Source organism: Odocoileus virginianus, unplaced genomic scaffold (assembly GCF_023699985.2).
Source record: "Odocoileus virginianus isolate 20LAN1187 ecotype Illinois unplaced genomic scaffold, Ovbor_1.2 Unplaced_Contig_3, whole genome shotgun sequence".
Lineage (NCBI taxonomy): Eukaryota > Metazoa > Chordata > Mammalia > Artiodactyla > Cervidae > Odocoileus > Odocoileus virginianus.
Genome location: NW_027224320.1, coordinates 798,279 through 820,869, shown reverse-complemented (window position 1 = coordinate 820,869; position 22,591 = coordinate 798,279). Strand labels below are relative to the sequence as shown.

Below are 22,591 nucleotides of genomic sequence, written 5' to 3'. Positions count from 1 at the left end.
TACCATTTGAGCTACAGGGAAGTCCTGATTGAGATATACATCTATATAAAAATAAACGCCAACATTAACAGAAAAATACCAATAGTTAATAAACTCTTTCAAAAATTAGAACAGCAGGGAACAAAATTAGAACAGCAGGGAACACTTCCAAACTCATTATATGATGCCAGTATTACCCTGAAACCAATCAGATATAGACATTACAAGAACTAAAAAAAAAAAACAAAAAAAAAACATAGACCACTATCTTATGAACATAGGCACAAAACTACTCTACTAACTACTATTAATAGCAAACCAAATCCAGCAACGTATAAAAAAGTTTTATACCATGGCCAGCGAGATTTATCACAGGAATACAAGGTCATTTTAACATCTGAAAATCAATTAATGTTATACACCATATCAAAAACAGCAAAAACGCACACAATCATTTCAATAGTTGCAGAAAAAGCATTTGACATAATTCAATACCCTTTCATGATAAAACCCTCTAGAAACTAGGAATAGAAAGGACCCTTCCTCAACCCGATAATAATATCTACAAAAGCCCCAACTCTAACGTCATGCTTAATGGTGGGGCTGAAAGCTTTCCCCTGTGACCAGGAACAAGACAAGGCTGTCCACTGTGGCCACTTCAATTCCATACAGCACTGAGGTTCTAGCCAGATAGGTAGGCAAGAAAATGAAATAAGAGGCATCCTGAGTGGAAAGGAAGAAGCAAAACTATGCCATTCATAGATGATGCAATCTTGCACGTAAAAAATCCTGAGTTTTCATCCACTAAAAACCTATTAGAACTAATGAATGAGTTCCCCAAGGTAGCAGCATATAAGATCAATATATAAAAGTCCGTGTATTCTGTACATTGTCTGATAAGCAGAATCACAGCCCCAGAACATCCCTGACCTCCAGCACCTGCAAATGCATTCCCTCACAGGGAGAAGGGGGACTCTGCAGGGGTCATTAAGTTAAGGGCGTGGGATGGGGGATGATCCTGGATCACTGAGATGGACCCAGGGTCATCACTAGGCTTCTCACAAAGCAAAGAGGGAGGAAGGAGAGTCGAGTCTAGAGAAAAGAAGGCGGTGGAAGCAGAGCTCAGCGATGCAGTTTCTGGCTTTGAGATCGGCAGAAGGGGCCAGGGGCTGACGGACGCAGGCGCCCTCTAGAAGCTGGAAGAAGAAGCAAAGCAACTTCTACCCAGAACCCTGCTGACACCTTGATCTTAGCTCGGTGAGACCCATTGCAGACTTCTGACCCCCAAAACTATTAAGACAGTAAGTTTGTGTTACTTTAAGCCTCTGAGCTTGTAAGAATGGCAACCCACTCCAGTATTCTTGCCTGGATAATTTCTGAAGTCCATGGGGTCACAAAGCAGAAATAGGAACATATAAATTGCAATGAAGTAAGAAAATTCCATTTATAAGGCCATCAAAGTATATTAAATAGTTGGGAATAAGTCTATAAAATAAGTACAAAACCTCCTCTGGAAACTACCAACATTGCTGAAACACATTAAAGAAAACCTGTGTAAGTGGATGGACAGCCCATCTCGTGGATGAAAAGACTTGAAATTGTTAAAACAGTAATTCCCAAAGTGATCTATGGATTTGGTGCAATACTCATCAAAATTCTTGCTGACTTCTTTGCAGAAACTGATAAACTGATTCCAAAATTCATATGGAAAGTCAGGGGGTCCAGGTTAGCTGGAACAATCTTAGAAAGTAAAACAAAGTGAACATATCCTTGTAATAAAACGAGAGTTCAGAAATAAACCCTCACACTTATGGTCATGTACCTGGCAGGGCTCCAAGGCAATCCATGGAGAGAGAACCGTCTCTTCCACAAACAGTGCTGGGACAGGTGGGCATCCACGCACAGAAGAATGAAAGGTAGACACTCCCCCACACCTCACATCATACACAAAGTGTCCTCCAAATGGATCAAAGACCTAAATGTAAGAGAGAAAACTGTGATCTACTAGAACAAAACTTGGGGGTATATATCCATGACCATGGCTTAGGCAATAGTTTTTGAGATGATACCAAAAGCACAAGCCTTAAAGAAAGAAGAAGAAGAAGAAGAAGAAGAAGAAATATATATATATGTATATATATATGTATATATAGGAGATAAAGAAATGAAAAACATTTTGTGCTTCAAAGGACACCATCAGTATGTCCTCCCAAGTGGCATCAGTGGTAAAGAACCCACCTGCTAATGCAGGAAGCATAAGAAATGCAGGTTTGATCCCTGGGTTGGGAAGATTCCCTGGAGGAAGGCATTGCAAAGGACACCAGGAAGGAAGTGAAGACAGCCCACAGAATGGGGAGAAAATTCTTAGAAATCCTAAATCTGATAAAGGACTTATGTCTAGGCCCCATAAAGAACTCATATCTCAAAAAGGCTGCCTAATGAAAAAATGGACATAAATGTGCATAGACACTTCTGCACAGAAGATACACAAATGGACAACAAGCCCATGAAAAGATGCTTAATGTCATCAGCCATCAGGGGGATGAAAAGCAAAATCACAGTAAGAAACCACTTCGGACTTCCCTGCTGGTCCAGTGGTTACGAATCACCCTGACAACGCAGGGTACACAGGTTCGATCCCTGATCTGGGAAGATCCCACATGCCGTGGAGCAACTAAGTCCATGCACCACAACAACGGAGCCCACACTCCAGAGCCTGGGCTCGGAAACAAGAGAAGCCACCACAGTGAGAAGCCCGCACCCTGCAAAGAAGAGTAGCCCCTGCCGTCCACAACCAGAGAAGACCCAGCGCAACCAAAAGAGAGAAGCCACTTCACAGGCACTGAAGATGACGGACGTCAAAAAGAAAAAAGCTTTGTGCAGAACATGGAGAAATAAATCAGAACCCTCATGCGCTACTGGTGGGAAGGCAAAATGGTGCAGCTGCGGCGGAAGACAGGCTTGTGCCTCTTCCACGGAGGATACACAGAGCTGCCTATGACCCAGCAACTCCACTTCCGGATACGTACCCGCAAGAAAACGCGTGTCCACGCAGAAGCTTGTTACAGGGACGCTCACAACAGGCGAGCGCTCACCAGCTGACGAGGGGACAGAGTGTGGTGGTGCTCAGTGCTAGGTCGTGGCCGACTCTGAGAGCCCGGGAACTGCAGCACCCCCGGCTTCCCTGTCTGTCACGAGCTTCCCTAAAATGGAATGTTACTCAGCAGTAAAAAGAACTGAAGCGCCGACACACGCTACAACCTGAAGGAAACTTAAAAAACCTTAGGCTAAGTGAAAGAAGCCCGTCACAAAATACCAGCTAGCGCAGGATTCCTTGTGTGTAAAATGTCCAGAATAGGCAAATCTAGAGACAGAAGTACATCTGTGGTTGCCAAGGGCGGGGGTGGGGGTGGAGAGGGAAGGAGAGTGAGTTTCAACAGGTATGGGTTTTGCAGAGGAATAAAAATGTCCTAAAATTGATTCTGGCCGATGGCTTTACAATTCTGAACGTGCTAAGACCACTGAGTTGTAGATTTTAAATGTTACTTAACCGTGTCCCAATAAACCTGTTACCTAAAATAACACGTGTCCACAAGCGTACATCTTACGTTTGTCTTTAATATCCATGTAGACGTATGCAGTATCAGTATATTTAAAAGTTTTACCTGCATGATATCACATCTTCCGGTATCTTATTTTTTCAGTCACAACTACATTTCAGATTAACCCATTTAATAAACTCACGCTGGGAAGGACTGTAGGCAAAAGAAGAGGGCGGCAGAGGATGAGACGGTTGGATGGCATCACTGACTCAGCGGACACGAACATGAGCAAACTCAGGGAGGCACTGAAGGACAGAGGAGCCTGGCGTGCTGCGGTCCGTGGGATCGCAGAGCTGCACGTGACTTAGTGGCTCAACAACAAAACTGCAGGAATAAAAGCTTTAACTGTTCAATCCTAAACTGTATCAAAGGAAAAGCTTCCCCTGATCCCATGTAGCCTGCCAGCTGCCCCATGCCCCCTTCAGAATCCGACTTCTCAAGTTTCCACCTGTCAGCTTCCACTTCCTTCCACATACACGCCTCTACTCACGCTGCGCTGACGCTGCTGGCCAAGGTCACCGTCAACCTCTGCGTTACCACAAACACCGCATTTCAACCTGCAACGCACAATGCTTTCCCAACATTTCTAAATTGGGCTGTTTCATGGTTCTTCGCGTCTGGTCGTTTTAAGTGCTAGCACCTTTGCCTTAATACCACAGAGACCAGCGATTCCTGTAACGGGGCACCGGACATGCGAGGAAACAGCGCAGGGGGCAGGCCTGTCGTCTCCGTGTTCCTGCAGCCGTCTGGGCCCCCGCTGACCTCAGCCCTCGAGAGGTTTCGTCTCCCCTCGTGTCCCCCACCACCTGCGCACACCTACGTGTCCTTTGCTGGTTCACACAAAGGACACTCAAGCTCCCCGCAGCCGCCAGCCCTACAGGGACACTGTCGATCAACTGTAGATCGCGGTCAAACCACTCCGCAGCCCAGATCACGCCTGTCCTCGAAGCCCCTGTCCTGCTGGGGACTCATCTAAACCGAGCTCCCACTTCTCCCCTGACCTCAGCCCCTCTCCAGCCAGAAGCCTGGTTGTCATCCATGGGTTTCCTTTTCTCCCACCACGAGAGTCACACAAGGGGCAACAACGCATCTCAAATACGTCCGCTGTCCCCACCCCCCAGCCCCGACTGCCACCGACTCTAGGCTGCAGCCGCAGCTCCCACTCAGCTCCCCCACTTCTGGACAACTCCCCGAGGCCATGCAGGACTCCCCCCCCCGGCCCCCCGCAAAAACACGTGGGACCAGCTGAGTCTCTGCTAAGGACACTCAGGGCTGTGCACAACTCCCCGAGGCCATGCAGGACCCCCCCCGGCCCCCCACAAAAACACGTGGGACCAGCTGAGTCTCTGCTAAGGACACAGGGCTGTGCACAGCTCCCCGAGGCCATGCAGGACCCCCCCCAAAAACACGTGGGACCAGCTGAGTCTCTGCTAAGGACACTCAGGGCTGTGCACAACTCCCCGAGGCCATGCAGGACCCCCCCGGCCCCCCGCAAAAACATGTGGGACCAGCTTAGTCTCTGCTAAGGACACTCAGGGCTGTGCACAGCTCCCTGAGGCCATGCAGGACCCCCCCGGCCCCCCGGAAAAACACGTGGGACCAGCTGAGTCTCTGCTAAGGACACTCAGGGCTGTGCACTGAGGTCAGGCTCAAGGCCTTACAGGGCAGGGTCACACTGGGACAGGATAATAGTTTGGTCTTCACCCCGACTCCTGGCCAGTGCTCCGAACGCCCATGCGGTTGCCTAAGTGGTAAGAATGACTGATAGAAGTCTTCTCTTGTAGTATCTGAGTTTTATCCCCAGCTCCAGAAACAGGTCTGGAGTAATTTAGGTGAAAAGAACGTCTTCGGTTCTTTTGACGAGCTCTTTTGACCACTCCTGAGTTAATGTTAAGGAGGTGAACTTTGCAGACCTAAGGACAGGGCCCAGTTGCCAGGGGAACCAGCCAGGTGGTCTGAGGGCTGGACATGCCCCAGGCCCTGACCTCCTGGGAGGGGGGCGGGCTATCCAATCACCAGTGCCAAGGATCCCATCACCACACAGACAGAACGAGGCCCCCACAAAAACCCGAACTGAAGGGGCTGAGGACTTCCAGGCTGGCGACAAGGACCCCCCACATACACCGGGAGGGGGTGCCCCGCTCTTCCCACAGGGACATGCTGGTGTGCGGGGCTCTTCTCTGTTCCTCCACGTCCTGTGACACAGCCCTTGTAACAAATCAGTTCACGAGGGAACTGCTCTGGATTCAGGAGGTGTTACAGCAAATTACCACCCCTGAGGGGGCCTGGGACGTCTGAGCTGCAGCCCAGCTGGACTGAAGTGCAGGTGAGCTTGCTTGGGCCGCTGCTCCAGGCTGGTGTCTGAGCTGTAACCACAGGGTCTGCGAGGACCCCTGTGTTAGTGTCAGAGCCGACATCCCATCTGTGACCACGGGCACCCGGAGGATCAGTTGGTGAGGAAGACACACCCTCAGGTGGTATGCGTGTGCACGTGTGTGTGTACATCTATGCACATTCACTTACAGAGAACAAGCTTCCCTTCTGGCCTGCAAGCCTGGCCTGGCAGCTCCTGACTGTTGCGCTGCAGCCACACCCACCTGCCTTGAGGGTCCCCCCGGCCGCCCCCCACCTGGCCCTTTCTCCCCACTCTTCCTCACTTCATGGCGGGGACTACATCTGACTTGCTCCCCAGGCCTGGCAGCCGCATGCAAGGCTCTGGAGTATCGTGGGAGGCGCATGAGGCATCAGATGTCCGCAGGGCATCCATCCAAGTCCTCGTTGTGGAAGGTTCCAAAAGGGGAAACCTGGACAAGACAACCTTGCGTTGTCTCCTCCAACGCAAGGAGACACTTGTGCTCCATCCCAGGTGGGACACAGGAAGGCCCGCAGGGGCGCACCGCCCGGGGCAGCCGTCCAAGCACAGGGGTGCCGGGGCGAGTGGGGCTGCTCCCTCCAAAGCCTGGTCACCACCAGCCCCCCCAGGCGGACAAGCCTATCCCAAGGTCCCCTGACCCCACACAGACAGCAAGTGCCAACCAAACCCCCCAGAGAGACCTGCACCCACAAACCAAACCCCTCTGTCAGCCTGATCCACACCTGCAGAAAACCAGAGGCAGAAGTGGAGGACCTCAGAGGGAAGTGCAGAAAAGCCTGGGTTGTCACATGAAAACTGAACAGACACCAATATTTAAGTTTACTCGACTTTATTAAAAACTAAAACCAAAGAAAGAAGAACTGAATGTACAATTGACAGCATGGGAAGATGGACAGGTAGAACAGACCATCACAGCAACAGGGAGGGGGTCGCCCAGCTCCAAGGACCCTCCCCACCTGACCCCATCCCACCCCAATCACAAGCCAAGGCTGTGGGCCGTCAGAGAGCGCTGGGCTGTGCTGACCCACAGGCTGTCTCTACTCACGGGAGCTGAGACAAGCCCGTGGGACACAGTTCAGAAAAACACTGCAAGTCCGGGAACTCACTCAAGACCCAGAACTCACACCAAGAGGCCAACAATTGTGGTGAAGCCCTTACAGCTTCAGTCCCCCAGCACAGCATCCTCCTCCACCCCAGGTCCTGAACACAAGCACCTCAAAGGAGGTGAGGCAAACCTCCTGCAGGTAGGGGGAGGCGCGGTGCTGAAAACGCAGCCCTGGAAAAAGGGTACCCCAGATGACAGAGCAGAAGAAATAAACACCCAGGGGTGGGTGCCGGCGGGAAGCCGGAGCCCGGGCCCACCGTGTCAGTCTCCTGCCGTTTGGCTTTGGGCCCTGGGGCAGAGTGAAGCCCTGACGCTAGAACTGCTGGAGGATCACCTTGCGCTTCAGGTCGTGGGTGAACTTGTGCATCCGGAAGAGCTCGCTGTCGTAGAAGGCGGACAAGTTGTGGATGTTGATCTGCCGGGCCTGAGAGAGGAGGCGTTGGGTGAGCCCTGCGGAGGGCGGGCTCCCAGAGCCCAAGCCCAGCGCGCTCCCAGGGCCCGTTCGCGGGGGCAGCCAGCTGGGCTCCGTCCCCATCGCCAAGAGGAGCGAACAGGCCTGCGGCCACCAAACACTCTGCAACTGGGCACGGGGCTGAGAACCGCAGCCCAACTATGCCCCTGAACTCAGACAAGCTGCGAACTGGCCCGGCTCCTCGGCGGTACGGGGACACGCGCGTTCCCACGGCCCTGCCACGCCCGTACCTTGTCCACCAAGTCCTTCTCGGGCACCTCAATCGTGTCCTGCTGGGCCCCAAAGCGGTTACGCTGATATGTCACCTGCTCGGCCACCAGCTGCTTCAGGATGAACAGCAGCAGTTCGTTGTTGTCCCGGCGGAACGACAGGTAGCGGGCAAACGTCTGAGGAGACAGCAGGCGACCCTCCAACCAGGGCTCAGGGCCCGCCCCGTGCTCCACCCACGCAGCTCAAGCCCCGCCTCCCCTGCTCCGAGCCCCGCCCACAACTGAGGTCCGCCCCATGCTCCACCCACACGGCCCAGGCCCCACCCCTGTAGCTCAAGCCCCGCCCCCAGGCCCCGGGCCCACCTTCCGCATGCCGCGCATGACGCTGAACTTCTGCGTGTCCACGAAGCTCTCAAGCATCACGCGGATGGCCATATTCACGTCGTCCTCCATGACATAGTCCCGCAGGTGCATGCGCGCGTGAGCCTCAGCCATGCGGATCATCGACTCGATGTGCCGCACGGTGATGGGGATGCTGCCCGTGGCCTGGAGGGGGGACTGCGTCAGGGCGCCACGCGGCAGCCAGGGCAGGGAGGACCCGCAATGCTGGTACAGCCGAGGGCCCGGCTGACCACTGCACAGCGGGGTGCCCGCCTGAGCCAGGTGCGCCCGCACTTCCAGCCACTCCCAAAGCACGATAGCTCATGCCCGCTACCACTGCCAGCTCGGGGCATCTGCAGTGCACACGCCTGGGGGCAGCTGTTTGTCTCTGTCCGTTACCTGGGGCCCCACGGTGCCGTGAGTGTGGGGGGACAGAGTGCTTCTGTGAAGCCTGCCCTATCCCTCTGCAAAGGTCCACGCCAGTGGCAAGGTGGAGGGGGAGAGTGGCTGTGTGGCTCGGAGGGTGAGGGAGCAGCCTGCCCTTAAACTCTCCCTGAGCCAGCCCCACACTAAGGCGCATGCGTGTGCATGTAAGCTCCATCTATAAACAGACTCGTTGGAAGACCCTGATGCTGGGAAAGACTGAAGACAGGAGCAGAAGGGGACAACAGAGGATGAGATGACTGGGTGGCATCACTGACTCAATGGACGTGAGTTTGGGTAAACTCTGGGAGTTGGTGATGGACAGGGAGGCCTGGCGTGCTGCAGTCCACGGGGTCACAAAGAGTGGGGCATGCCTGAGCAAGTGTGCTGATGTGAACAGACTGGGTGGCCGCGTGAGCGCCACGCCTTCTGGGCGTCCCTGCCCCGGCTCTGTGCCCAATAGCCACACGGACGGGGCTCAGCTGCGGGGCCCTCACCATCGACTCCTTCCTCAGGTCACTGTACATCTTGGCCACCTTGTCCTGGTCCATCTGGTTGAGCTTCGGGTGGACCTTCTCCTTAGCATAGATGATGTACTTCCTCAGGACCTCCTGCGGCAGGGGCTCCACGCCGTAAGTGTTGGGCATAGCGGGCTCCGGGGCGCCCCCTGGGCCCCCGTCCTCCTTGTTGCCGGGGTGGTGTCTGACATGGCTGCCGACCACAAAACGGGCCAGCATCTCATCCTGAGACAGCGGAGGAGGAGCAGGGTGAGCCCGGCACAGAGGACATGAACCCCCTACGATGCCCTCCAACGATGTGTCCTCTGCCCACTGTGGACCCAAAGCTCCGGGGCGGGGGGAGGGTGGACAGTGAGTGGGGTGCACCCCCAGGAGGGCAGAGGAGACGGGAGGGGGGGCGGTTTAAGCTACAGGGAGAAGAGAGGCAGCTGGGTGGGCTGGAGGCCCGAGGACCGGCCCCCCGCTGAGGTCAGCAGAGCCCTGATCATGACACGTGGGAGCGCGCATGAAGCCCAAGGGAGAGGGCAGGAGGGGACCTCGCGGGACGGCGGGCTCCCTGCTAGTGAGGAGGGAGAGGAGGCCGCAGAGAGGCAGGTCGGCCCGTGTCCCCACAGACAGCTGGCCTCCGACAGGGGAGCTGGGTGGCCGTGAGGATGGAGGCCAGGGGACCAGCACCAAGGCCGCAGGGCGCAGGCCAGAGGGGGGAGCCTGGGGTGGGGGCCGGAGCAGCGAGAAGAGAGTGGACTCGAGGCAGTGGTGGAGCGTGGCTACGCCAGGGGAGTAGGGGGGTGGCCGAGGAGGGGCGGCCAAGGAGAGAAATCAAGGACCTCTGGACTCAGAACAAGCGTGGAGAGCACACGACCTTCGAGCGGCCCTCCCGAGCTCACCACCCCACCGCCCCAGGACCCACGTGAGGCCCCTAAGCTTGGCGCACAGCCCCAGGCTGCGTACCTGCACGGGGTCCACCGTGTCTCTGACCACACACAGGACGTCGAAGCGGGAGATGATGGGCTCGGTGAGGTCCACGTTCTCCGAGAAGGTGAGTGAGGGGTCATAGCGGCCGCCTGGGACAGAGAGGCGGTTGCTGTTGGGGCTCCTGCTCCCAGGGCCCTCTTCTCCTTGACCAAACGCAGCTTTCCAACCTGCGTGGCTGCCGTGGCGGGAGGCAAGTCGACGGACACAGCGTCCGCCCCAGGTCCACAGCCTGCCAAGCTGGCGGAGCACTCAGTGCTCCAGCCACGTGCCGGCTGAGACACCAGCCCCGCCCAACAGGACATACCAGGTGCTCTGCCCGCACCCTGAGCATGTGGCTCAGCGAGGGTTAGGGAGTCTCCGGCCTTCCACCCCTGCCCCCACACGCAGCGCGGGAGAGGTGCGCCTTCCATGACTTGGTGCAGCCCGTGGCTGGGTAGCGGGGCCCTGGGCGCGGGCTCCCCGGCTTCGCGCTCCTACCTATGGGGTTGGCGGCGGCGATGACGGTGCAGCGGGCCTGCAGGGAGGTGACGATGCCGGCCTTGGAGATGGAGATGCTCTGCTGCTCCATGGCCTCGTGGATGCTGGTCCTGTCCTGGTCGTTCATCTGCGCGGAGGGTCAGCGGGGCTCTTGACGCGCCCATGGTCACTCAGGCAAGGCCCCAGGCTCCCCACCCAGGCGCAGCCCGCACACAGCTCCGCACCCCAGGACCCCACCTTGTCAAATTCGTCAATGAGGCACACTCCTCGGTCAGCCAGCACCAGGGCGCCAGCCTCCAGGGTCCACTCCCGGCTGACCGGGTGGCGCTGGACATATGCAGTGAGGCCCACGGCCGAGGCGCCCTGGCCGGTGGTGAAGATGGCCCGGCTGGACACCTTCTCCACGTACTTGAGGAACTGCGACTTGGCCGTGCCGGGGTCCCCGCACAGCAGCACGTTGATGTCACCTCGCACCTTGTGCTTGCCACCTGCGGGGGGTGACGGGGGGCTCAGGACGGCCCCCAGCCCACCACCGTCGCTGACACGGGCTTCTTCCACAAGAGGTGGGACGCCCAGGACGCCTCTCCCCTCTGAGCACAGAACCCAGAGAAGCAGGGGCCCCAGGGTGGGGGGCAGGTGCCAAGATGCTTTGACATGAACCCTGGAGGCCGTGCACGAGCTCTCCCGCCAGGAGGACAGCTGGACACAGCCCGTGCGGACCAGGACACGGTCACTTGGGAGCAGGAGCCCGTGCTGAGTGTGCCCGTGGGGGGTGAGGCCGGACAGCCCCTCACGGGCAGGCAGCACCGCGCACATAGGAGCAACACGCTGAAGTCACTGTGCTGTTCTCCGTGTCAGCCCGCGTGCCGTCCACGTGCACGACCACACGGGTCTGCCCCCGCACGCCTCACCCCCAACCCGTGACCCGTGACCTACAGGAGGCTCACACCGAGGCAAGGCGGCGAGCAGGGCCTCGAGAAAGGGACAGGACAGACACACGTTCACATTTCCCCACGCGACGGCACGCCCCTGCTCACCGGGGTTCTTGGGCTCCCCTCCGAACAGGGCCAGCGCCAGGCCTCGCTTGATGTCCTCATGCCCGTAGATGGAAGGAGCGATGCTGGCAAAGATCTGAGGGTGAGGGGCGATGGGAATGGTCACCCGTGTGCTCCAGCCCTGCATGGATGCCCCCACCCGCCAACTCGGGGCCTCCTTCTGAGTCACAGAACCGGGGAGCTGACCAGGACGCTGGCCTTGATCCCCCACCCCAACCCGACTCCAGGACAAACAACCCGGGTCTCCCCCGGAAAAGCTGCAAGAGACAGGGTGGTGGGGACACCTCGAGGCAGGAGACGGTCGACCAGCCCCCACGTGGGGACCGCCCGCGCCTGGACGCCGCCCCAGGACGCTCTTCAAGGGAGGAAGATCACCAGGGGACCGTGGGGCCCCGTCAAGGGTCGACCCTCAGGACCAGCCGACGTTTTCAGGGTGACAGCGGCGGCAGGATCGGGAAGCGAGCCTCTTAGAGGCTGACGGGTCTGAATCTGGCACCAGGAGGCATAGCGCAGGGCAGGCCAGCCCCGACCTCAAGGAGCAGACAGGCCCGCACAGGACCCGGGGGTCGTCACACCACCACACCCGACTCAAAACCTGAGCCGCCTCCCCGACACTCCCACACGTGGGAGCCCCACAGCGGGGGCAGCGGGCGGCCCCTGGGAGCAGGGCTGGATGCCGGCCAGCCTGGCGAGACCCCCGCCCCGCCCCGTGTGAGCCCTGTGACGTGGGCACCTCACGTAACCCCGATGTCACCAGTAACACAACACAGCCCACCCTCTGCAAATCGCTCACTCCTGAGAACTCAGTGAGGCTCCCACTAAGCCCCCATGGCTGTCGCAAGACGGTCACCCTGGGCTGCTCGTCCACCCACACGTCCTGGGGGTCAGGACTGCCGGCCAGGACCCTCCACCCAGACCGCAGCCAGCGCTGTCTGGGCACCACACCACGGCAGGGTGAGGTGATGTCCCCCGTGGGACCGACGGCAGCAGCCCGCGTCCTGCTGCCATGCCTGCAGGCTCCCCGGGGCCTCACTGCGGCCCGAGGGCAGGGGCTGGCCCCGCTGCCCTGGGGACCTGGAGTGACTGTGCTTTCAGTCCCCAGGTGAGATGGGCAGCGTCAAGCCCAGACCTGAGGGGGAGACACCCGCTTCCCCAGGGCTAGTGCGCTTACCCTTGACCTCTGTCTCACAGGAGGAATGACCCACCCGCTGCTGAGCACAGGGCGGGACCCCGGACTCCTCTGCTCCCGCCGAACCCTCCAGGCCCCGCCTACCGCCCACCGCAGGGACAGCACCCCTGCCGTCTGAGCTCATCCTCCCGCCCCCCAAGCACGTTCCTCGTGGCCCGGCCGCCTGCCGAATGGGTGGGCTGCCCCCACCCCTCGGCCCCTGTGTCTGCAAACTCTGGCCTGAGTGGTTCAGGGAGCCTGATTATTTCTGGACCTGCCTGTAATCCCTTCAACGTGTCTCTAGAATTGGAGACGCATTCCCAGCGGCTGGTGAGAACGCCCACCCGACGGCGGACTCAACACGAAGCCAGTGCTGACCAACCCCCTGCGGGGCTCAGACGGGCGGACATGGAGGGGTCGCCCCGTCCACCCAAGGCCTTGCTCTGAGCGTCGCGGGCAAGTAGCAGGCAGGACTGAGGTCCCGCTGGACTCTGCCTGGAGATGTCAGCGGCCAGCCTGGACAGATGGACAGGAGGAAGCAGCCTCCTGGGCTCGGCGGAGACAGGCACTTCCAGAAGCCTGGGCGCGAGGCACCCTCAGGGCCGCCCTGTTTGGAATCCAGGCGGGCAGCCGCTGCCTCGCTCTGCAGAGCAGCAGAGCAGGAGGTGAGGGGCGGAGGCCACAGCCCAGGCAGGGCAGGGGGCTGGGAGGGCCGCAAACCCCCACGTGGACCCCCACTGCCCACAGACAGGTACACGCGCAGGCAAGCTGACGCGTGCCCGGGACAGAGTCCCCGCCCTTAGAGACCAACCCAAACGCGCCATCGGGGTCTGAACAACATGTCCATCACAATAGCGCTGGTTTCCTTTAGGGGGCAGGAGGGGCCGAGGTGTCACCGGGACCAGAAAAGGAGCAGCCCCATGAGAGTGACAACCAGGCCGACTCTCCTCTGGAGGCCCGGGCACGGCCCCGGAGGGTCTCCCCAGACCCACAGCGTTGGCAGACCCGTGTGTCCTGTCCCCCGGGGGGTCCCAATCTCGGCGGATGCATGACAGCACCGATGGGGTGCAGGGCCCTGCCCCGAGGGCAGAGAGCAGCCCCGGAGACAGCGGGCGGCCCCACGGCAACAGGTGGACAGGAAGCGGGAGGCGAGGGGAGGGGGACCCGAGGACAGGAACCACGCACCCTGCGGCCGAGCCTGCCACAGCACGAGACGGTCCACGCGGGCGCACACACACGGATCCTCGGCGGCGGGGGCTGGGCACCCCTCAGACCCACACCGCCTAGAGACCACCCGCACCTTCATTTCTAGACAGTACACCCCGTGACCCAGCCTCCGCAAACATGCCTGCCATTTGAGGGCGAACGACAGCCCGCATCGGGGAGCGCTCTTCCAGGAGGCAGACCACGGGGAGGCGGGTGACACCGGGGACACCCCCCCGCCAAACTCTTCCTGCTCTCGCGTTGCCGGTCCAGCCCCAGCACTCCCCTGTCTTCCGGACACAACACGGGCTCCGGGAAGCCGCCTGCTGCACTTCCCCAGAGCGTGGCCCCCGTCGAGGCACGCAGACTCAGTGGACCCGGGAATCAAACCGAGGGCCTGGCTTCCAACACCCGGAACCAAGACAGAGGCTCGCAGTGGCCGGGGCACGAGCCCCAGGCACCCAGTCTGTGGCAGCACCTCCCCCCACCTTCCACCTGCCTTCTCCCCGATCTGCTGGTCCTTGGAGAGGCTGGTGATCATCTTCACGTCCTCGTCGGTCAGCTCACCCACGGCCACCTTGTTGTCCTTCTTGGCCACGTGATTGGCCAGGATGACGGTGGCGAAGACCGGGAAGCCGTTGGCGGTGTTGAGAGCCCCGTCGTAGTTGTTGTGGTAGATGCCGGTCAGCTCCTGGGGGATGCAGAGGTCAGGAGGGCCGACCCAGGGTCGGCCCCACCCCGCCCCTCTCCAGGCCCCCAGGTCCGAGAGAGCCAAACCCAGGGGAAGCGTGGCACCCAGCCACTGCACCCCAACAGAAGCTCGGCCAGCAACAGAGAGCGGACCGCTGCCCGGGCCCAGCACCCACACCGGCTCCCTCGGCCCCGGGCACTCACGATCTCGTCGCCTGGCTTGCAGCTGTCCACCAGGTCCGCGAGGAGGATGGCGTCCTTGGAGCGGGGCAGCCGGCCAGCTGCCACTTTGCCGGGACTCTCCTGAATCCGGATGCGCTGGTAGTTCTGGTAGATAGTCTACAAGGGACAGACGCAGTCTCAGGGCCCGTCCTGCCCAGGGGCGGAGGCCGGGGTCTGAGCACCGGCTCTCGTCACCAACTGGACCGCGGCCCCGGGCGGGGAGTGCAGCTTGTTACAGGACCAGAGAGGGCAGGGAGCCGCGGGCACTGGCGCCCCGCCCCACCTCTGCTCCGGCCGCCTGCCCTCTGGACGCCTCCCTCCGCAGACGCAGCGGCCACCCCGGGCCTGCAGCTCAGCCCGCGTGTGTGGCCATAGCAGCCGGGCTGCTCTGTGGCCTGAGCTGAGCGATGCTGGCGGACGAGGCTCCCCCGTGCTGCCCTGTGAGGTGGGGCGCGAACGCTGCAGGTGCGGCCACCCGGGGAAGTCAGGTCACGGGAAAAGCATCAAACCAGTGCCCAGGAAGCGAGTTACACTGGAGGTGGGCCTGCTCTCAAGGTCACGGGGCAGCACTGTGTGTGCAATCTAACATCCCCCATCTCACTACCGTCCAGAAGAGCCACGTGACAGCAGCTAAATGCACATGCTCCGGGTCAAAAGGCCTGAGTTCTTTTTTTTTTTTTTTTGAATTGAATTTTTTATTAGAAAAAATGCCCTATTTTATAGATCACCATTTATGAGAATCCTACCAAAGCACTACAACAAACTGGCCTTGAAGAGAAACACCACAATGACAGAAAACTCAAAATACTGTATCTTTGAGGAGCCTGCAGCCAGGCTAATTGAAAATCAACACACAACTCCCACCACACCACACACAAGTATGAACAGGTTATATAAGTAAGCCAAGATTTAGAAAACACAGTGGAAGAGGAGGAACACACCCACACATGTATCTGTGTGCATGTTTTCCTTAAAAACATGTAACAGGGTTTCATTTTACTCAACTCAAAGGAATTCTTGATCTAAAATTATTCCATGTCTAACATTATACAAAAGAAATATCATAAAGCAAAAGTTTACATTTTCCTGGGAACTGTCCGTTGCAAGTAAGAAAATGTTACTTGAATTTTTTTTTTTTTTCTGAGTTCTAACCCTCTGGGCCACCTCCTAGCTGGACGACCTGCTGTTACTTCATCAGCCAAATACAACCAACGACAGCACCTGCCCCCGGCCCCACGGAGCGATGAAGACCCACTAGCACACGCCCGCCCTGGGCACCGAGCAGGCCCTCTGGAAGCTCTACTGTGAGGACCACTCGGCCATGAGTTCCTGTCCCCGCATGCAGAGCCTGCATCTCTGCTCCTGGGCAGGAGGTGCCCAGTGCAACGTGAGAGACGGGGGGAACCATACAGGGAGGGGCCGGCGAGATGGGGGTGGGGCGAGGGTTCTGGGCAAAGGCGGGGGCTCACCCGGAGCCCTGCCCTACGGCTGCCCTCGCCAGCTCACAGCATGCTCGACTTAGAACAGGTCCGACTCTGGCCGTGGGCTGCCAGGCACGCCCTGGCAAGGCCACTCCAGCTGGGGCGCTTCTCAGATTTGTGGAGCAATGAGGGATCAGCCTGACACTCACGGCAGCAGACAGTGGAAAGGTGTGTGCCTCACATAGGGGTCGTGATGGCCCCCCAACATGGACAAAGCCGTGCGTTATGTGTCCAGGCGCTTAAGGCCCAGAGCCTTCAAGCAGGGCCTCCCTGCAGATGGCACAGCGGTGTCTCGGGCAATTACGACCCTACGCGAGGCCAGAGAGAAGGGTCCCAGGGAGTCACAACACGGGCCGGGCCTTGCTGTGGGCGGGACTCTGGGGGAGCGGGAGCAGTTCTCCAGATCTTCCCATTTGCGAGAGCGCCGTAAACGCTGATGTTTCAGACGGAAGCATCTGGGCCACCTTGAGGGCTGGCCAGCACCCACCCACACCCTGTCTCCCGGCCGGGTGCTGGCCCGTGCTCACCTCCTCCATGTTGACCTCGAAGGGGCCGGCTGACTGGCACTCGGGGCAGGATCCCGGCTTCACCTCCTGGTTCTGGGACTGGCAGAAGGGCCCGAGCACGAAGCCGCACTTGTTGCAGTTGTACTTGACCATGCTGAGCTGGGGCAGGACGCCCGTGCAGCTGGTCACCACGCCGCTTGTGCGGATCAGCTGGTTCAGGTGCAGCTGCCTGGGGCGGGGGGGTGTGTGGCGTCAGCGCGGGCATCAGGGCGCGGGCGGGGCGTCAGGATGGGGCGGGGCGTCAGGATGGGGCGGGGGCGTCAGAGGACCCACGTCGCAGACGCAGGGAGGGAGTGGGGGGGCGCTCACCTGAGCGAGCGCAGCTCCTCCACCAGCGGCAGGTGGGAGATGCGCACGTGGATGCGGCTGGCGATGCGGTCGTACTTGGGGTACATGGCCAGCACCACCTCCAGGGCCGCCTCGTCGAAGATCTGCAGCAGTTCGGCGGGCGCCTCCGGCAGGAAGTAGGCCAGCACGTGCTCCCGGGCCGCCAGGTCCTCGTAGTTCACCACCAGGCTCTCCCGGTTCTCTGGGGGTGGGGAGCAGAGAGGCTGAGCAGGAGGGGCCGGGGAGAACACCTGGCAGGAAAAGCCCTGACTCCGAGCTGACAGGCACCCCAGCAGGCCCGTCCGTCCATTCATCCGCAGGGCGGCCTCACCTTTGCACATGTCGCTGATGCGCTCCTTGAAGACGTTGTGTCCGCGGCCGTCCACGTGGGTGCGCAGGAAGTTCTTGAAGCGGTGGTGGATCTCCAGGCGCGGGCCGGCCATGCTCACCCACTCGCGCACCGAGTGGCCCTTGAGGTCCTCCAGGTTCTCCACGCTCTCAATCATGTCCTCGTCCTCCTCGCCGTCCTCCGTGGCGCGCTCCACCTGCCGCCGCTTCCGGCTGGGGCGCTCCTCCTCCTCTTCGTCGCTGTCTGCGAGCCAGGAGGCGCTCAGGGCTGGCTCCGCGACCCCCACCCGCCCCTGCTTCCCCACCCCAGGCTCCCTGAGAACCCACCATACAGGAGCCCGCGGCGCATGCGGCCCAGGCCGCGGCCCGCCTCCCGGTCGCGCTGCCGCATGACCCGCTCGGCCGCCTCCCTCTGACTGGCCGTCAGCTCCTCCACGTCGTCGTCGTCCAAGGCCAGCCCCTCGGCCTCATAGACGTCCAGCTCCGGGATGGCGCGGTAGTCCCTGCAGGGCCCCGACAGGCGGTGTCAGCACCAAACCCCCAACAACAGCACCAGGATCTGGGCCCCCAGGGATCCCCTCCCCCCCCACACACAATGGGGTGCAGTCTTCAAAGACAGAGATGCTGAGGACACTGCGCTCGGGAGACAAACCAGGCCCGAGGCGGCCGTCCTGCAGAAGTCGGTCTGGGAACCGGCTGGAGGCGGTCACACCACACGAGTGACCTGATGCCCCTGACCTCACACTCGACGCCTGAGACGGGAAAGCTTACGTCATGTGCACTTTCCAAGGCAAAGGGGAGCTCTGAGCACCCGCAGGAAAAGGAATCAGAGGACCCACCAAGCCTCCTGCCGGAAGGGCCTCCAGAGCACCAACCCGGCTCCCCTCAGGCAGGAACCCTCTTGCTCCATCTCTGGCAGCCCCGCCTGGAACCCTGGACCCCGGGAGGCCCACCCACACCAGCCCAACGAGCCTATCCCAAGGCTCAGCCCTCCCAGCCCCGAGAGACCTTCCATGTGACCACCTCTCAGATGCTGGATGGAGCAATGTCTACCCTCAGAGCTAACGCAGCTGCCCTCCCTGGCATTTGGGGAGGCATATATACCCTCCATCAGAAAGAGGAGAAAACCCAGGTCAAGGGTGAGGGGACTCCTGCCACCGATCACTCAACAGGGCTGGGTGTCACAGTCCGCACAACGGCAGGGGCCCAGCTGGCTCCGACTCCACACTGGCGCTCTGCAGTCCTCCTGATTCTCCTTCCCTCAGGGAAGGTGGTGATGGGGGAACAGCCTTTCTTAACTTTCTTTTTTTGGTGCCATAAACTGTCAAGTGACAGTCTCAAAACACAGAAGCCCATAATGCTGATGCCAGAAACAAAACCCAGAGCCAGCTCCATTTCTGGGCCAACAGTTCCAAAATCTGAAGTGCCCTCCAGGAAAAGGTACCTGCCTGATGCTTGCTCCTTAGAAGGAAAGCTATGACAGACTTAGCATATGAAAAAGCAGAAACGTTACTTTGCTGACAAAGGTCCATCTAGTCAAAGCTATGGTTTTTCCAGTAGTCATGTACAGATATGAGAGTTGAACCATAAAGAAGGCTGAGCACCGAAGAATTGATGCTTTTGAACTGTGGTGTTGGAGAAGATCTTGAGAGTCCCTTGGACAGCAAGGAGATCAAACCAGTCTATCCTAAAGGAAATCAACCCTGAATATTCACTGAAAGGACTGATGCTGAAACTCCAATACTCTGGCCACCTGATGCAAAGAACTGACTCATTGGAAAAGACCCTGATGCTGGGAAATATAGAAGGCAGGAGGAGAAGGGGACGACAGAGGATGAGATGGATGGCATCACTGACTCAATGGACATGAGTTTGAGCAAACTCCGGGAGATACTGAAGGACAGGGAAGCCTGGCGTGCTGCAGTCCATGGGGTCATGAACAATCAGACAGGAATTAGCGACTGAACAATGACAACAACTGACTTAAGAATTTCAAGTTATGTGAAATGCCATCAGTGGAATTCTAATTGGTCTGCATAGAAAAATCTGATAAATTTGATCTCAGCAAAATTAAAAATTATGCATCTCAAACAAAACCATTTATTAAAACTTAAAAAGCCACAGGTTGAGGAGAAAGTAATTACAAATCACATACCTGATAAAAGTCTCGTATCCAGAATAAGTTTTTTAAAACTCTTGCAACTCAGTAATAAGAAATCAAGCAAACCAATTCAAAGATGGGCAAAGACTCAAAGACACATTTTCCAAAGAAACACCGATGGCCAACACGCACACGAACAGATACTCAATGTCACTGATCATCAGAGAAAAGGAAATCAAGACCACAGCGAGATACTACGTCGTGAATATTAAGGCAGCTATTAACAAAACCCAGAAAATATCAGGTGTTGGCAAGAATGTGCAAAAATTGAACAGCATACACCACTTGTGGGAAGGTAAAATGATGTAACTGCTTTGGAAAACAGTTTGGCACTTCCTCAAAAAATTAACATTAGAGTTATCACACAACCCAACCATGCCATTCCTAGGACCTGGAATTCCATTTCAAGAAAATTTAAATGCATGTTCACATAAAAAATCTCACAGTAGCACTATTCATAATTGCTAAAAACTTTCAAAGAACCCAAATGTCTTCCAACCTATGAATGGGTAACAATATGCAGCCTGTCCATAAAATAGAGTATTACTCAGCCAGGAAAAGGACTGGCGTACCGATGCGTGATCCAACACAGATGGGCTGTGAAAACCACAGGACACCCAACATACCTGCACACACGGGACACGTGCCTTACAGGCCCTGCTTATAAGAGCCGGTCAGAGAGCAGACCAAAGGAACAAGGGGTGGGCTACTGGTTGCCTAGCAGTGGGGAAAGGGGATGGGATGAACTGGACCAGGTACAAGGGATCTTCCTGGGATGATAGAAAAGCTGGACTGTGCTGACATCTGCACAACTCAGGAAGTCTACTTAGAAGCACTGAACTGTACTCTTGTAAGACGTAGCTTGTGTATTGTAGAAACCATACCTCGGTAACACTGCGTTTTAAAAAGCTACAAAACACAAAACCTAACTGGGCCCAAGCAGTCCTCAGAGCCTCTATCAGAGCCCTGGCAAGGGAAGGGCAGAGAAGCAGAGAGCAGTGGGCAGAGGTAGTGGGGTCAGGGAGGGGCGTCCTGCCCGGACAGCCCCACAGAGCACAGGAGGAAGATGCTCCGGGCCCATCTGTCAGGACTCGGCATCTGTGGCAACAGCGCTGAAGCAAAGCCCCAAATGGTCCACGATGCTCCTGAAAGTCCCGGTGACGTTCCCGCAGGGCTCGCCCCACTGACTGTGGGGTGGCCTGAACACACGAAGGCTGGCACCCCCCCCGAGTCAGAGCCAGAGGGCCCCAGAGCACAATGTCCGTGCGGTTCTGGGGGTTCAGGCAATTCTGGGGCAAACGTACAGCCCGGGTCCTGGCCGTGAAAGTGAACACGGTCAGACAGCAGTGGGGCCCAGCCTGGCTCACTCGGAGCTCTACTCTCCGGTCATAGCATTAAGCCTCCAGGACCGTGAGTACATGTCTGTACGTTTATTACGAAGGGTGAACACAGGGTCTGGTACAGATGAGGCACAGTAACTGTTTGCTCAACTGAATCTAAACCTTCATTAATCAGACCCACCCCCACCCCCAGTTTGTCTGAAGTTGCAGAGAAACTTGGCTGCCTGCTTCCTGACCTTCCCAGTTGGGATCCCGACGTAGCCCCAGATTAGAGACCCCCTGGGGGCACACCTGGTGTAGCTGGGGCTTCCCTGGGCCTTAGGTCGGGGCTGGTCTAAGGCACAAACAGCAAGTTACAAGGATGTACGCTGCAGCTCCACAGACAAGCCTCCCGGACACTGGACCAAAATGTGCTCAAAGCATCTGCTTCTCCAGGACCCCAAACCAGGGCGGCCGGACCCCGAAGGGACTCCCTGTGTGAACCGTGGAGAGCAGGGCCTGAACTGCATACCTCTCCATGCCATCTCCAATAAGCTCCTCTCCGTCCTCTTCCTCCTCCAGGGGCCCCTCGGTGCCCAGCAGTCCCTCCGACTCATCCTCAAAGGGAGGAAGGTCCCGGCCAGGGCTGGAAGTCAGGGCATCCGCGCGCCGGGAGCTGCTGCGCCCGGGGCTGGAGGTGAGGGGGTCGTTGGCGCGCCGCCGCGGGCCCGGGCTGGACGCCGCTGCGAGGGACTCGGAGGATTCCTGCGAGAGGATTCAGGCTTGGAGCGGGTGAGGGCCGACTGAGCGCCCCGGGACGTCGCCCCCGACTCAGGGCTTCCGCCTGTCCTCCCGCACCGCGGACCCCGCCGGCCTGCGCCTCTGCACCTGCTGCCGTCCCCTGAGCCGGCTGACCGCCCGCTCCGGCCCCCGGCCCGGCTTCCCACCCATCTGGGCCCCCGGGGGCAGCTCCCAGGGGACACGGGACGCGAGGGCGGCCGCCCCCGAAGGGATCCGGCACTCGGGCCGGAGGTGCGGCTGCTGACGAAGACCGGCAGGGGGAAGGGGGACCGAGGGCGCCGGCCGGACCGAAGTACTCGAGAGCCGCCGGCCCGGCAGACCCGCCCGGCCGGAGCGCGGAGTCGGGCCCGGGCCCCGCGGCCCGCGCCCAGCTCCCGGCTCACCGCCATCTCCGCGCCGCGCTCCTCTCCGCTCAGCCCGCCGCGACCAGTTTTCGCGCCAAAAGCGGCCCACGTGACCGCGCGAGCCCGGGAAGCGGCTAACGCGGCACGACGTCACGGCGTCGGCGACCGCGTTCTTTCCGGCCGGCGCCCCGCCCAGGCCGCCCGAAGCCCGCCCAGCACGCCCTGAGTCCCCGCCCAGCACGCCCGAGGCCCCGCCCACCCCGCGCTCCGCGCTGCGGGACCCGCTGAGACGCTGCGACTTGCGGAGGCAATGAGTACAAACCTTCCGCGCCAGCTGCGCGACTCGGTCACTCTGGGGCCATTTGACAGACGAGGCAACGGAGGCTCGGGG

At 58.9% G+C, this 22,591-nt stretch overlaps 1 protein-coding gene across 1 annotated transcript; it reads right to left on the bottom strand.

The window, feature by feature from the left end:
• Window positions 1-6,767: 6,767 nt before the first annotated feature.
• Window positions 6,768-22,338, bottom strand: MCM2 (minichromosome maintenance complex component 2). Its single transcript, XM_070463530.1, has 16 exons — window positions 22,240-22,338; window positions 21,588-21,820; window positions 17,903-18,078; window positions 17,559-17,819; window positions 17,210-17,429; window positions 16,862-17,069; window positions 14,836-14,970; window positions 14,441-14,632; window positions 11,553-11,646; window positions 10,753-11,003; window positions 10,516-10,642; window positions 10,015-10,127; window positions 9,043-9,288; window positions 8,105-8,287; window positions 7,763-7,918; window positions 6,768-7,484 (listed from the first exon to the last, which is right to left on the bottom strand). The coding sequence occupies exons 1-16, from the start codon at window positions 22,243-22,245 to the stop codon at window positions 7,374-7,376; spliced, it is 2,712 nt and encodes a 903-aa protein (XP_070319631.1). The 5' UTR covers window positions 22,246-22,338; the 3' UTR covers window positions 6,768-7,373.
• Window positions 22,339-22,591: the final 253 nt, after the last annotated feature.